The sequence below is a fragment of the Calidris pugnax genome, unplaced genomic scaffold, assembly GCF_001431845.1.
Source record: "Calidris pugnax isolate Ruff unplaced genomic scaffold, ASM143184v1 scaffold147, whole genome shotgun sequence".
In the NCBI taxonomy this organism is placed as follows: domain Eukaryota; kingdom Metazoa; phylum Chordata; class Aves; order Charadriiformes; family Scolopacidae; genus Calidris; species Calidris pugnax.
Genome location: NW_015092359.1, coordinates 4561460 through 4574286, shown reverse-complemented (window position 1 = coordinate 4574286; position 12827 = coordinate 4561460). Strand labels below are relative to the sequence as shown.

General features: G+C 56.8%; 1 protein-coding gene across 1 annotated transcript; it reads right to left on the bottom strand.

Annotated features, from left to right (window-relative positions):
* Positions 1-414: 414 nt before the first annotated feature.
* On the bottom strand, positions 415-7104 carry SRF (serum response factor). Its single transcript, XM_014962522.1, has 6 exons — positions 5834-7104; positions 5312-5491; positions 3582-3701; positions 2692-2883; positions 2089-2165; positions 415-1816 (listed from the first exon to the last, which is right to left on the bottom strand). The coding sequence occupies exons 1-6, from the start codon at positions 6009-6011 to the stop codon at positions 1721-1723; spliced, it is 843 nt and encodes a 280-aa protein (XP_014818008.1). The 5' UTR covers positions 6012-7104; the 3' UTR covers positions 415-1720.
* Positions 7105-12827: the final 5723 nt, after the last annotated feature.

Sequence of the window (12827 nt, the reverse complement as noted above, 5' to 3'; positions counted from 1 at the left end):
ATGGGTATGGAGTCCTCAGTACAGGTAGTGGGAAACAAGCAGCCCACTCGGTTCAGCTTGATCCCTGGCACATGCTGGTGGGTGGAGAGCGCAGCTTAAACGCTAATGCTGAGGGAACATGTCCAAGGTTACAATACAAACTCAAAAGCAAGGCCCCTTTTCCTGCCTCCATGCCCACCCACCCCTCTCCCATCCCCCTGGTACAAACCCCATGAAAACTGTACAGGAGCCAAACTTTTATTCCTTAAAGAATTACATAAATACTGAGTTTAACACTTAGAAAAATAAAGTCATTTTCTTTTTTTTTTTCTTAGTTTTCACAGAAAATAACAAGGGACTGAAGTTCCACAACAAATGAAGCCACTGCAAATTCTGATTACTGTGGTCCTTTTTTTTTTTTTTTTTTTTTTTTTTTCCCAAGCTTTTTTTTTTTTTAAACTAAAAAAAAAAAAAAAAAAAAAAAGTTACAGTAGCTGCTTCTTCCCCTAAAGATTCAGCAGCTTCTCTCACTTGCTCGCTCTCCCTCCAGGGACAGGGCTAGGTAGCAGAGCCATTCACAGCAACTCCCATGCAGGACCAAGCATGCTCCAGCCCTTCTCCCCTGGCCTTGCTGAGCCTTGCACAGGCAGCACAACTGCTCTTCCACGGCCCAGGATGGCCAGCAGGTCACCCTGGTGCTCAGAGAAAAGAGCCTGGCCGCCTACCCGGCGGCTCGGTGCCCCACATGGGCACATGTCTTCCCTTTGACACTTGAGTTGTTTCTCCACCTTGCATCAGACACAGAAATTCAGAAAAGCGCTGGCTGGAGCTGCAGGGGGATGCGGGGAAAGACCCAGCCACCTTCCCCTGGGTGTACGGAGTCCGCAAGCAGTGCGAGGGGCTAAGAAGAGAATGTGGGGCTAGGCTGGCCACGGAGCACCCCCAGGAGCTCTCCTGGGCATCCCAACCGACCACCTCAGCTGTGCGAGGGCAGCCGCCGGGGGGGGCAGAGCCCGACAGGCTGCAAATCTGCCAGGCAGCCCAGCGAGGAGGCACTGAGGGCTCACTGTAGTGCATACGAGGAGGACAGGGCCACCATCGGCCGCAGGCTGTGCCCTTGACCTCCCAAGAGGGAAGGGCCCGCTGGCCCAACCAAGAGATGCACGTGCAAGCTGGCCACTCGCCCCCCTCCTCGCTGTCCAGAGCCCAGGGTTGAGCTGCTGCGGCCAAGGACCCGTCACCCCCACAAAGGCACATTGCTGAGGCCGGCGGCACAGCCTCTGCTCCGAGCTGCGTCCGCACCACGGCTCGGGGTCCGAGCTGAGCCCCACGCAGAGCAAGGTGACTCGGAGCACCCAGGAGGAGCCAGAGCCTCCAGCTGGGCATGGCCCGCGGTACTTATTTACGGCGCAGAGCGATCCTGCCCTCAAGAGACACGTTTTCTTTGGCTGGCATGGGACGAGCACAGCTACCGCGGCATCCAAACGCCCCCCAAGCCCTGCACGGCCCCAGCACAGCTCCAGCCCAGGTGGGTCCTGCAGCCCCACGTGCATTCCTCTGTCTCTGTGTGTGTGTGTGTGTGTGGGTGGGTGGGTGCGTGTGTGTGTGCATGTGTGGATGAAGGAAACGTGAAAAGGCAACAATAAATAACTGGTGCAGTCTGTACGAGAAGGAATTGCCACCAGCCCCCGGCACTGGCAGGACAAGCCAGGGACAGCACAAGGCCGGCAGCAGAGGCCTCTCAGTCACTCTTGGCGCTGTGCGAGGTGTCCAAGTTGACCACCTGCAGCTCCGTCAGGCTGCTGCCACTGCTGCTCTGCTGCCCGATGACAGCCATCTAGAGAGAAAAGGGAGGAGGAAGCACTGGGGGATAGCATACCCTGAGACCACACGTGCCAGCAGCCAGGGTGGCACTGTCCTCTCTGGGCACCCATCCAAGGAGGAGGGCAAGACTTCTTCACCCAAGGGTGCGTGGCACTGACAACTTTCCCAAACCTGAGGACTGGCCCTACTCAAGGGCCTGGGTCTACCCAGGCTCACAAAGGATGTGCAGGCAGGGGCAGAGCAAGTACACCCCCTGAACCCGTGCAAGTACCCCTCTTCGCCTACCTGGTGAAGCTGGACAGCTGAGACTGGGATCTGAACGGTGCCTGATGGGGCTGTCAGGAACACTTGGGGGACGCCACCTGCCAGAGAGAGAGAGAGCACAAATGACACCATCCCTTAAACAGTGCTCCCCCATGGGTCCTTTCTCTGAGCTCCATCGAGATTCACAAGGATGAAGATGCCTCTTTGCATGCGTGGAGGCATCCCAGGAGAAAGCCACATGCACGAGCTTTCCAAATGCTGGGAGAAGCAGGCACAGGCTCTCAATCCAAATCACACAAAACAGCAGGGCTTCATGCTGCTTTGCCCCCTCGTGCAATCACACGTCCTCTCCAGAGCCTCCTAGCTCCCTTCTCTGCCTGCCCCATATGCCATCCATCAGGATAACCCTCACCCTTTTTCCCCAGCACACAGCTCAAGCAATCCCTCGCCCAGGAGAAGAGCAGGATCTAAAAGCGTGCATCAAGCATCCCCCTTGCCATGCTGTTGTACAGCCACTAGGACTGCTCGGAAGAAAATTCTTTTCAATTAATACACAGCACAAATGCAGGTGAGAAGGAGGAAAATCGGGGCGTCAGAGGAGCATTGACAAGACAGCTGTCTTACCCTGATCCTGGACCTGGCCGTGGGACACCTGCATCGCTGAGGGCGCCTGTGAAAAAGCGTTGAGGACTGCAAGTCCACCGTCCGCAAGGCCAGATGTGGGCGCGTACATCACCGCATGTGGGCTGGGGTACATCATGTGGCCACCCACAGTGGTTGGCACAGACGACGTCATGATGGTCGCCGGGAGGGTCACTGGCACCAGGACAGACTACACGTGAGCCACAGGAAAGGAGTCTGCTGCGCTCGCACGCCTGCTCGGCATCCCTCCCTCAGCCACCCCTGGGCACGCCATCCCGAAGCAGCAGGTGCATGGCAATGCCCATCTTGCTCTACCAAGCTCTTGGGGAAAAAGCCCCAGGGAACAGGCAGGGAGAGCTCAAACCTCTCCTTCCCTGAGTGAGTATGAGAGGGCAGAAAAGCACGGCAGCCGAATATCCCAAGACTGAATTCAACTCGAGATACGAGTTTCCTCATGAAGCTTTAATAACTTGGTTGAACTGGATTCAGCCTGGATTCACTTGGCACCTCAACTCAGATTTTGCTGACATGAGGTGTCCTCTGCATATACAGTAAAAATCTCAAGTAGATTTGTGCTAGGGGCAATGATGGCTCACTAAGAAACCATCTGAGAACCAGGCAACCTGTTCCCAGCTCCGTGCTGCAAGTAAGAGCAGATGATGTATCTGGAGAGGCTCTGAAATCCCTTGTAAGGTGCCCTGTGCACAGCAGCATCTACCTAGACACAGGGGCTGGCAACAAGCATAAATACACCTAGGAAACCGTCAGAAAAGCTGGGGTAGAGTTGGTCTGAAGAAGGATTTTGGGGAGGGAGGAGGCGTGAGGTCTGTCGGTGGGGGAAGGAACATGGTTTACCGTAATGTCCCAATTACCTGTTCCGCTGGAAGAGGTCTGGGTAAGGTCAGTGCTGCTGTCACTAGAGGGAGACGTTTGCTGCGGTGCCTGGTGCACCTGGATTGCCTGGACTGGGACCTGCTGAGCCATGGTACCACCTGCAGGGAGAGAGGAACCCATCAGCCTGGGGCTCAGCCAGGATACAGGCACTCTGGGCCATGCGGAAGCCCCCTAAGTCCCTCTCTCTGGCTGCACAGCGTGGCTCCACACTGCGTTGGGGAAGACTAGCCCCAAGCAGCACGTAGCAGAAACCAGGCCCTGCCCCAAAGAGCAGGCTAAAACCTGCTCTTCCCAGGCACACAGGGGCCAAGGAGGCGTTAGCTGGCCTACGGGGCTCCAGAGAGAAAAGGAAAGGCCACAGCAGCTTTTTTTCCAGCTTCCAGGCATGGTTCAGGAATGCCTGGGGCTCTCCTCACCATTCCTGGCTCCACCAAGACACAGGGTACAGATGGTGTTGGGAGGAGGGGGCCCAACACATGCCCCCAGCGCTGCCCATGCTCAGCCAGCCCTTGCAAGGATCATCTCAATGCACAGAGAGGAACTACGAGAGCCCAAGTGACCAGGCCAGCTGGACCCCGCTGCCTTCACACTCTAGAGCCCAGCTCCATCCTCCACAGGGCACTCAGGGAACAGCTATTTCAGGCATCTTGTGGTCTCCAGGACATCACAGTGCCCTGCACGGGGATTAGAGACCACCGGGTGCCGAGGTGTGCACCCCAGAACTGCAGGGTCATGTCCCCACAGCCTCCGGCAAAGCTCTTCAGCTCCAGGGACAGAGCTTGGCACAGAAAGCTCCCCTTCAGGTGCAGGTCCTGCCTCCAGAGGAAAGAGCAAGGGATGCCAGAGGCCAGGAACCACCAGCCACCTCACTCAGACTTGGGCATCTCCCCACACACCACACCACAGAGACACATTCATCACTCTCTCAGCTCCTCCAGATCACAAGGAAAAAATCCCATCCCCTTGCACGGGCCCCCTCGAGCCATAAGGGCTCCAAGAAAGTGTGCAGGCTGTCAGACTCATCGACTTGGGCACAAACTTGGGCAGGCCACAAGAAATCCTGTCTCACTCTCAGAGCTGGTCCCCAGATGATGGCTACCCCCACGAAGTAGAGCCTAGCCCTCCTGGCTATCTCCAGCCAGGAGCATGCCCAGCCCCAGTACAACACCTGGGGATCCTTGACTCAGCCACAACAAGGAATTCCTACAAAGGACAACACACACGAGGCAGCGCAGCAGCACCGCTCCCTCCTCCACTCTGGGTCTCTCCTAATCTATCCTCAGCACTGTGGTTCAGTGACCAACGGCAGATCCAAATACAAAAGCAAGGGCAGCTGCTCAGAGCCAAATACCAGCACTCGAAAAAAAGCATCTAAGCCCCCGCCGGCCTCCTTCCCGGCAGCACAGTTCAGCCTCAGCACAGCTGCCCCAGGGATCTGCCTCCTCTGCGTTTGCTAACTGCAGGGCAAACCCTGGGGCAGGAGACTGACAACCCGCTGCTTCCCTCGGTCTGTGTCCCCCCCGGATGCTGCCCCTGCCTCTACTCCAAGCACTCTCTGCTCCTGTCTTCCCATCTCTCCCCTTCTCTCGGCCAGGGTGCTCTGCCTCCTCTGCGCTCCCCACCTCAGCTGGGGGTCAGCTCTCGAACCCCACAGACGCCTCCATCCCCCCCACCTCAAGGCAAGCCGGAGGAGAAGCGAGTGGCTGACCTGTCAGCGACACGATCTGCCCTCCAGCTCTGGCGGGGAAGCGGAAGACTGTCTGTTGTGCCTGCTGCGGCTGTCCAGCTGTACCCGCCACCACCTGGCCCTGCTGGCTGGAAAGAGCCAGGGAGTGCGGCTGTAACTGAGTGAGAGGAATGGTAGGGGTCCCCGGAGAAAGGGAAGCACCTGCCGAAAGGAGGGAGAAAGAAAGGCTTTGTCACTACCAGCTCTTTTCACTCCCTCCAGGCTTCTCGGTGCTGCCCTGGGGTCCCAGCTCAGCTCCCTGCCACCAACGCCCTTCCCAGCAGCAGGGCCAGCTAGCAGCACCCTAAGGAAAGTCACTACACGACCCTTCTCCAGGCACTGGCCTGGCTGGGCTCGAGCAAGGAACCCCAGCCAAGCTCACCCTACAGCAGCAACACTTTGTTTCCTCCTGCCACTAGGTCTCCTCTCCTCCGAAGAAGGCAGCAACACACTCCAGGTGCAGAGAGGGATGGATGTAGCCCTCATCCCCCTCGAGGCACTGACCTGACATGAGGGTGAAGCCGGTGGGTATCGGCATGAGGCCCCCAGACGTCACTGCACTGGCTCCAGTAGTCTTCAGCACTGTCCCGTTGGCACTGGTGACGGCATTGGGGCTGATGCTGGCAGACACTGGCGCCAGGTAATTGGTGATGGGGAATGACGGGCCACTGCTGACCTGCATGGAGGTCGAGGTGGTGGGGGCTGTCTGGATGGTGGACGTTGTCCCCGGCAGGTTGGTGACAGTGAACGCTGGTTTCAGTACGTCCTGGGGAAGGAGAGATTTTGTGACAACTCGGACCAGCCCTTGGATCTGATCGACATCTGCCCATGAGACCCAACCAGGCTGCAGAGGTTGCTACACCATACCCTCACAGCCCTGCTGCCAGCACGTGGAGCAGAGCCAGGGCAGCAGAGAGGAGTTACTTGTACAAACACGAGGAGACCGTGCCCAACAACGCAGCATGAGGAGAACTGGAGAGAGCTCAGCGTAAACCTTGGATACGAGCCCAGGGCCACACAGGTCCCCTGAGAGACTTTCCCTGCAAGACAACAGGGGACGAAGCAACCCTTCCCCCTCCCCGGGAGTCCCCCCACGGGCTCCAAGAAGGAGAGAACAGCCTCTTTTTTGGCACACGCCAGGCGAAAGCAGCCTTTGCAGGGAGAGACGTAAAGGCAAACACAGTGTCTCCTGTCAGGAACACACAACCACTTCCCGTATGGCAGGAAACACATGGCCAAGAATTAGCCAAGAACTGGCTCTTAAAGACAGCTCTACACTGAGCAGCAAGGGAGAGGTGGGCAAGGCCAAACCCGGACACCAGGGAAGGCCCCAGCCCAGTTGCTTCAAAAGACCCTGGGAACACTTCCACAAACCTCCTGGAGCAAAGGGGAAGCACCCATTTCCCAGCCCACTAGCAGGAGGTGGGCATGAGGTAAATGCTTCCAAGGGACCCTTCATGTTGGCTACAGCCAACACGCACTGCGGTCCTGCAAGGAGCACTGGAGCTCCATGCCTGCCTGAGGACAGAATCACCAGTCAGGTTGAGCATCAAGAGGAAGAAAGTCCTGCGCTGGGCCAATGCTAGCCTGAGGTACTGGCCTCCGGGGCCTGGGAACAAGGGAGGAACGTGTATGCCAGGCTGCAGGGCATGTCACACCCCGGTTTCCACAGCCACAAAGCACGTGGCTGGACGTGGCTTGGATCTGGAGGAGCCAACCAAGCCTGGCATGATCCCTACTGCCCCTGGCAGCAACACTGCACTGGTGAGGCCTCACCTCGAGGGCTGGGTTCAGTTCTGGGCCCCTCACTACAAGAAGGACATTGAGGTGCTGGAGCGTGTCCAGAGGAGAGCCACCAAGCTGATGAGGGGTCTGGAGAACAAGTCCTACAAGGAGAGGCTGAGGGATCTGGGCATGTTTAGTTTGGAGAAGAGGAGGCTAAGGGGAGACCTCATTGCTCTCTACAACTCCCTGAAAGGAGTTGTGGAGAGGTGGGGGTTGGCCTTTTCTCCCAAGGGAATAAGGACAGGAGCAGAGGAAATGGTCTGAAGTTGGGGCAGGGGAGGGTTAGATGAGATACTGGGAAGAATGACTTTGCTGAGAGGGTGGTCAGGCACTGGAAGAGCCTGCCCAGGGAGGTGGTGGAGTCACCATCCCTGGAGGTATCTAATAAACGTGTAGACATGGCACTTCAGGGCATGCTCTAGTGCCTGAGATTTTGGTGGTTTGTGTCTGTCTGTGGGTGGGTGTGGTGTGGGTTTTTGTTTTTGGTTGGGTTTGGTTTTTTGGTGGTTTTTTTTTTTTTGTGGTTGGACTCGATGATCTCAAAGTCAGGAACCTTCCAACCATGAAGATCCTGTCATTCAGTTTTTTGGTGGTTTTTTTTTTTTTTGTGGTTGGACTCAATGATCTCAAAGTCAGGAACCTTCCAACCATGAAGATCCTGTCATTCTGCGATTTCACCTAACACGCTTCCTTCCCCCACATCATCCCCTTTTGGATAGCCAGGTTTTCTCCGTGCCCCCTTCTCTCAGCTTGGCCAAGAGCAGACTGCAAAACCCACTGCTCCCCAGGAGACCATGCCAGAGGAGACCACGCCAGAGGCCACAAAGGGGACCTGCTGTCCCCCTGCCCTGCCATGGCTGCCAGCACGCCTGGGAAGAGTTAAGGCCGCCACTCTCCCACCCCTCCCCGCTGCAGGCTGGTGGGCCCAGCTTCTCTCCCACGTGCTAAGCCTTGTTCCCAGCTTGTCAAGCTGCCAGGAACGAGGAATTCACAGCTCAACCAACAGCTAAAAAAGGGAAGGCAGCCCATTTTGGACAGGGGGAGCCAATCCCGGGGCACTCAGCCGTGCCCCAGGGCCCCGGGGGAGGGAGGAGAGCAACGCCCCTCCGCCTTGGCACCGGCCTCCCTCAAGTCCGAATTAGAAGAGGCACGTGATAACGGAGCAGAGCCCAGCAGAGGCACTTTCCATTAGCTCAACCACAAACTCCTGCCACCCCACATGGGACACAAGAGGCTGTGGGTGCTCTTCCCATGTGGGTGACAGGGCAGAGCTCCCCACCCCGGCCCACTAGGCCATGGGAGCCATAGCAATGCAGGGTGGGTCCTGTTCCCAGCTGGAAAGGCCAGGCTCCCTCATAGAATCTTCATGGTTGGAAGGGACCTTTGAGATCATCGAGTGCAACTACAGAAAAAACCAACCAACCAACCAAATAAAAAAAACCACCCCACAAACAGACACAACCCAACAATCTTGGCCCTGAAGAGCCATGTCTACACATTTTTTAGATACCTCCAGGGATGGCGACTCCACCACCTCCCTGGGCAGGCTCTTCCAGTGCCTGACCACCCTCTCAGCAAAGTCATTCTTCCCAGTATCTCATCTAAACCTCCCCTGCCCCAACTTCAGACCATTTCCTCTGCTCCTGGCATTATTCCCTTGGGAGAAAAAGCCAACCCCCACCTCTCCACAACCTTCTTCCAGGGAGTTACAGAGGGCAATGAGGTCTCCCCTCAGCCTGATCTTCTCCAAACTAAACATGCCCAGGCATAGCCATGAAGCCCTGAGATATAGCCCCCAAGCAGCCAAGGCACTTGGCATCCCCCCACACTCTGTACTCTCAGGGCTGAAAGGGGCCTCCCAAAAAGATTGACAGCACCCTACTCAGGGGGATCCCCAGGACTCTCTCAAAGCACAAGGGCAAACCTCAGTATCCCCTGATACTACGAGGGCAAACCTCACAGTATGACCTGTGCATGTGTGGGAGGGAAGCTGTGCCAGCAGGCTTGAACCCCATCTCTGCTCTCCCTACCCTGCCACAGGCAAGACTCTGGGATTCTTCCCACTCTTTGCTGTGTTTCTCATGAGCTCCAGCAAGAGCTCCCGGTACAGAAAGAGAACTGGGAGAGACCTTGGGATTAGACACCCATTGTCTTCTCCCCATGCCTATCCAGGACGTCTCAGAGCCCCTAAGCACCTTGTTCCCACACCAGCACCCTACACGTGTGAGGCCAGCCTTCAATAGGAACCAAGTCATGGGTCACCTTCAGCAGAGACTACCCACGAGGCCACGGAGAAGACCCCGAGGCAGCACAGCAGCCCTCTAGTCCCTTCCCTTCCTGATCCAGCTGCACATCCATTCCCCACCATAGCTCACTGCAAACTTCAGCTTGCAGAGCAACCCCCCAGGGAACCGAGGCTCAGCAGAGGTGCAGCATAGCAGCAGGAGATGTCTGCACAGACCCACACCACTGTGCACACTTGATAAATGTTATACAGAGTGAGTGGATGACAGGGCACGGCCCCAGGCTATCAAGCATTGGAATGGGCTGTCCAGGGAAGGGGTTGAGGCACCATCCCTAGAGGTGTTCAAAACATGGGTTGACATGGTGCTGTGGGACACAGTTTAGTGATGCTTTTTTTGTCAGAGTTAGGTTGATGGTTGGACTAGATGATCTTGAAGGTCCCTTCCAACCTAAATGATTCTATGATCCGATGCCCATCCTGGACCATAGCAGAGTCTTGGGGACAGAAATAATCCCACCCCGCAGCTTCTGGGGGCCACCTGGGACAACGCTGTTCAGCACGGCCCAAACTCACCAGCCAGCACCATTATGCAGACGCTGCAGGACAACTGGCCTCGGTGGTACATGAGGAATCCCAATCCGGTCTCCAACACCTGGCCTGCCTTCCAGATGTGGCAGGAAGTCCCACCTTTTCCCCACCCCGAGAAATGCCAGATCAGGACTACCCCTATGCTCTCATCCCAATCTAGAGCCTCCGAGCTTCCTCCCAAATCCCCTCTCCCCCATAACTGAACCTAGGAGACTACATGAGAGCGCCGTGTCCTTTGAGGCCCGCAAAAGACCAGACAGGCCAGTGCCACGACAGTATCACGGTGAGGCTACAGCTGCCGTCTTGAAAGTACAGTGTGCCCCAGTCCCAGCCTGAGCTCACCTCCACAGCAGGGAGTGTGGGTTTGGTGCAGCAGGAGGACCTCCTCGCTGCTGCTGGCTGCGAGCGCAGAGGAACACCAGCCTGGCTGCCTCGCTTCCCCCTCTGCTGCAGCAGCTGAACACAAGCAGGTTTTGTCCATAGCGAGAAGTCCATGAGGCAGAGCTCACAGGAAGGCCAGGGAGCAACTGCCCCAACCCCTCTCAGAGCAGCCTATGTGGCTGGACCTGACAGTCCAGGTACTTAATTCCCTGCCACCTGTCACCCAGCCCTGCGTACCACCCACCCCTCAGCAAGGATGCCAGCCGGCTCGCATGGCCCACCCACAGGCTCCATTCATCCTCAGAGGGCTTCTTGGTCAATCTGAATATTATGGTGAGGGTGATGGAGCCCTGGAACAGGCTGCCCAGGGAGGTCGTGGAGTCCCCTTCTCTGGAGATCTTCAAGACCCGCCTGGATGCCGTCCTGAGTGATGTGCTCTGGGCAATCCTGCTTTAGCAGGGGAGTTGGACCAGATGATCTCTAGAGGTCCCTTCCAACTCTGACAATTCCGTGATTCTGTGAATCGGGCCAATCTCTGTCCGAGCACCAAACAAGGCTTCCAGCCCTGGAGAAGGCACAGCAGGACTGGGAAAGGTCAGGGTGGCACCGTCCCCAGCCCCAGGGCTTACCATGACAAGAAGTCTCAGCAGGCCAGGGGTGGGTTTGTTGAAGAATGTCAAGAAGAAGACAGGGCCACAAGGCTGCTCCAGCCCCGCACCCAAGGCTGGCTGTGGGCACAAGGCACCCCACTCTAACCATTACCACTCACTCCTGAGTACTGGGATGGAGCTTGCAGGGCACTGAGGTGGGGGTTTGCATCAGAAAGCGGGCAGGCAGGAGTTGTGTTAAGATCTCCTCCACAGAGTAGCTGCACCCCAACAGCACACTTCCCTTTGGGGCCACTCAGCAGTATTTTCAGGGAAAAATCTTAAAGGGACATGATGTGGACAAGCCCCATGGCAAGGACAGGTCAGCTGCCAGGCACAGCGCTTCCTGAGCCTTCAAATAACTCCCAGGCACAGGTAATTTATCTCATTACAGAACGCCCACGGGACTTACTTGCCTTTTCATCCGGGAGAAGCCCAAGAGACATAAGTCCTTACAAACCCAGGCTGCACAAAGGAGAAATTGCTGGTGACAATGGGGTCCTTTGCCTGCTGGAAGGGGCTGGCACAGCTCACACGAGGAGGCACCCAGGGGAGTCATGCCAGACTGAGACAGCCAGGACTCTTGTTGGGCTCCCACCAGCGGGAAGCCCTCCTGGGGACTCTTCCAGGCTCCAGCAAAGAGCTCTCCCAGCCAGCAATACCTTGGCCCACCACAGCTCCTCTGCCTGCAGGGATCTCTGGGGCTGCTGGTGTTTCTCAGGGCTCAGCAGCGATAAGCTTTTGCTCGGTGCAGCGCTGGACACACGTGGGGAAGAGGGCATGGAGGAACAGTGACTGCCAGATACCCCAGCAGCACCGTGACCAGAGCTGTGGGGCTGCCACGGGACACAAACACGCAGGCAAACACCCCTGTAGCCCCAGACAACATGAGGGGCACATCTCAGGGCTGCACTCCCTGCCGTTGGGATTACAGCACAAGAGATCTCAAACGCTCTTCTCCAGGTTCTGTCTGCTTGATAGTCCATCTGTTCCCTCAATAGTCCCCTCAAGTTCTGCCTGCTTTTAATCCCTCACTACAACAAGGACACTGAAGTGCTGGAGCGTGTCCAGAGGAGAGCCACCAAGCTGGTGAGGAGTCTGGAGAACAAGTCATACGAGGAGAGGCTGAGGGAACTGGGCATGTTTAGTTTGGAGAAGAGGAGGCTGAGGGGAGACCTCATTGCCCTCTACGACTCCCTGAAAGGAGGGGGTAGAGAGGTGGGGATTGGCCTCTTCTCCCAAGGGAATAAGGACAGGAGCAGAGGAAATGGTCTGAAGTTGGGGCAGGGGAGGTTTAGATGAGATACTGGGAAGAATGACTTTCCTGAGAGAGTGGTCAGGCACTGGAAGAGCCTGCCCAGGGAGGTGGTGGAGTCACCATCCCTGGAGGTATTTAAGAAACGTGTAGATGTGGCACTTCAGGGCATGCTCTAGTGCCCGAGATTGTTGGCTGGAGGACTCCTAGAGCAAGGCCACAGCTCACCTTGAGGATGCTTTCACAGCAAGCCCAGCACCCACGCCAGGAGCACAGGTACAGCAGAGCTGAGGCGACTTGCAGCACCCAACGGCACTCCATGAAGGCCCTGGGGAAGCTGTGGTACAAGCCCCACCAGCTCAGCATGTCCTCCCAGCCTTGCACCACAAACTCCCCTGCCTTCCCCACCTCCAAGTGCCCGCAGAACCCAGCCCCAGCCTGCAGAGGAAGCAGTGGTAGCTCCAAGGAACCAGCAGGAGGGGATGAAGGGATGAGACAGGAGCCCTTCCAGCAGAAACATGGAGGGGGAACGTGGTTTAGTGATGGTTTTGTTTCTCAGAGTTAGGTTGATGGGTGGGCTAGATGATCTTAAAGGTC

Excerpts from the sequence above, each read along its gene's own strand:
- SRF (XM_014962522.1), bottom strand. The coding sequence starts at position 6,011 with ATGCAGGTCAGCAGTGGCCCGTCATTCCCCATCACCAATTACCTGGCG. Across the intron at positions 3,702-5,311 it reads GCAGATCGTGTCGCTGACAG|GTGGTACCATGGCTCAGCAG; the intron begins GTCAGCCACTCG and ends CTCTCCCTGCAG. Across the intron at positions 2,166-2,691 it reads CGGCCAGGTCCAGGATCAGG|GTGGCGTCCCCCAAGTGTTC; the intron begins GTAAGACAGCTG and ends TCTCTCTGGCAG.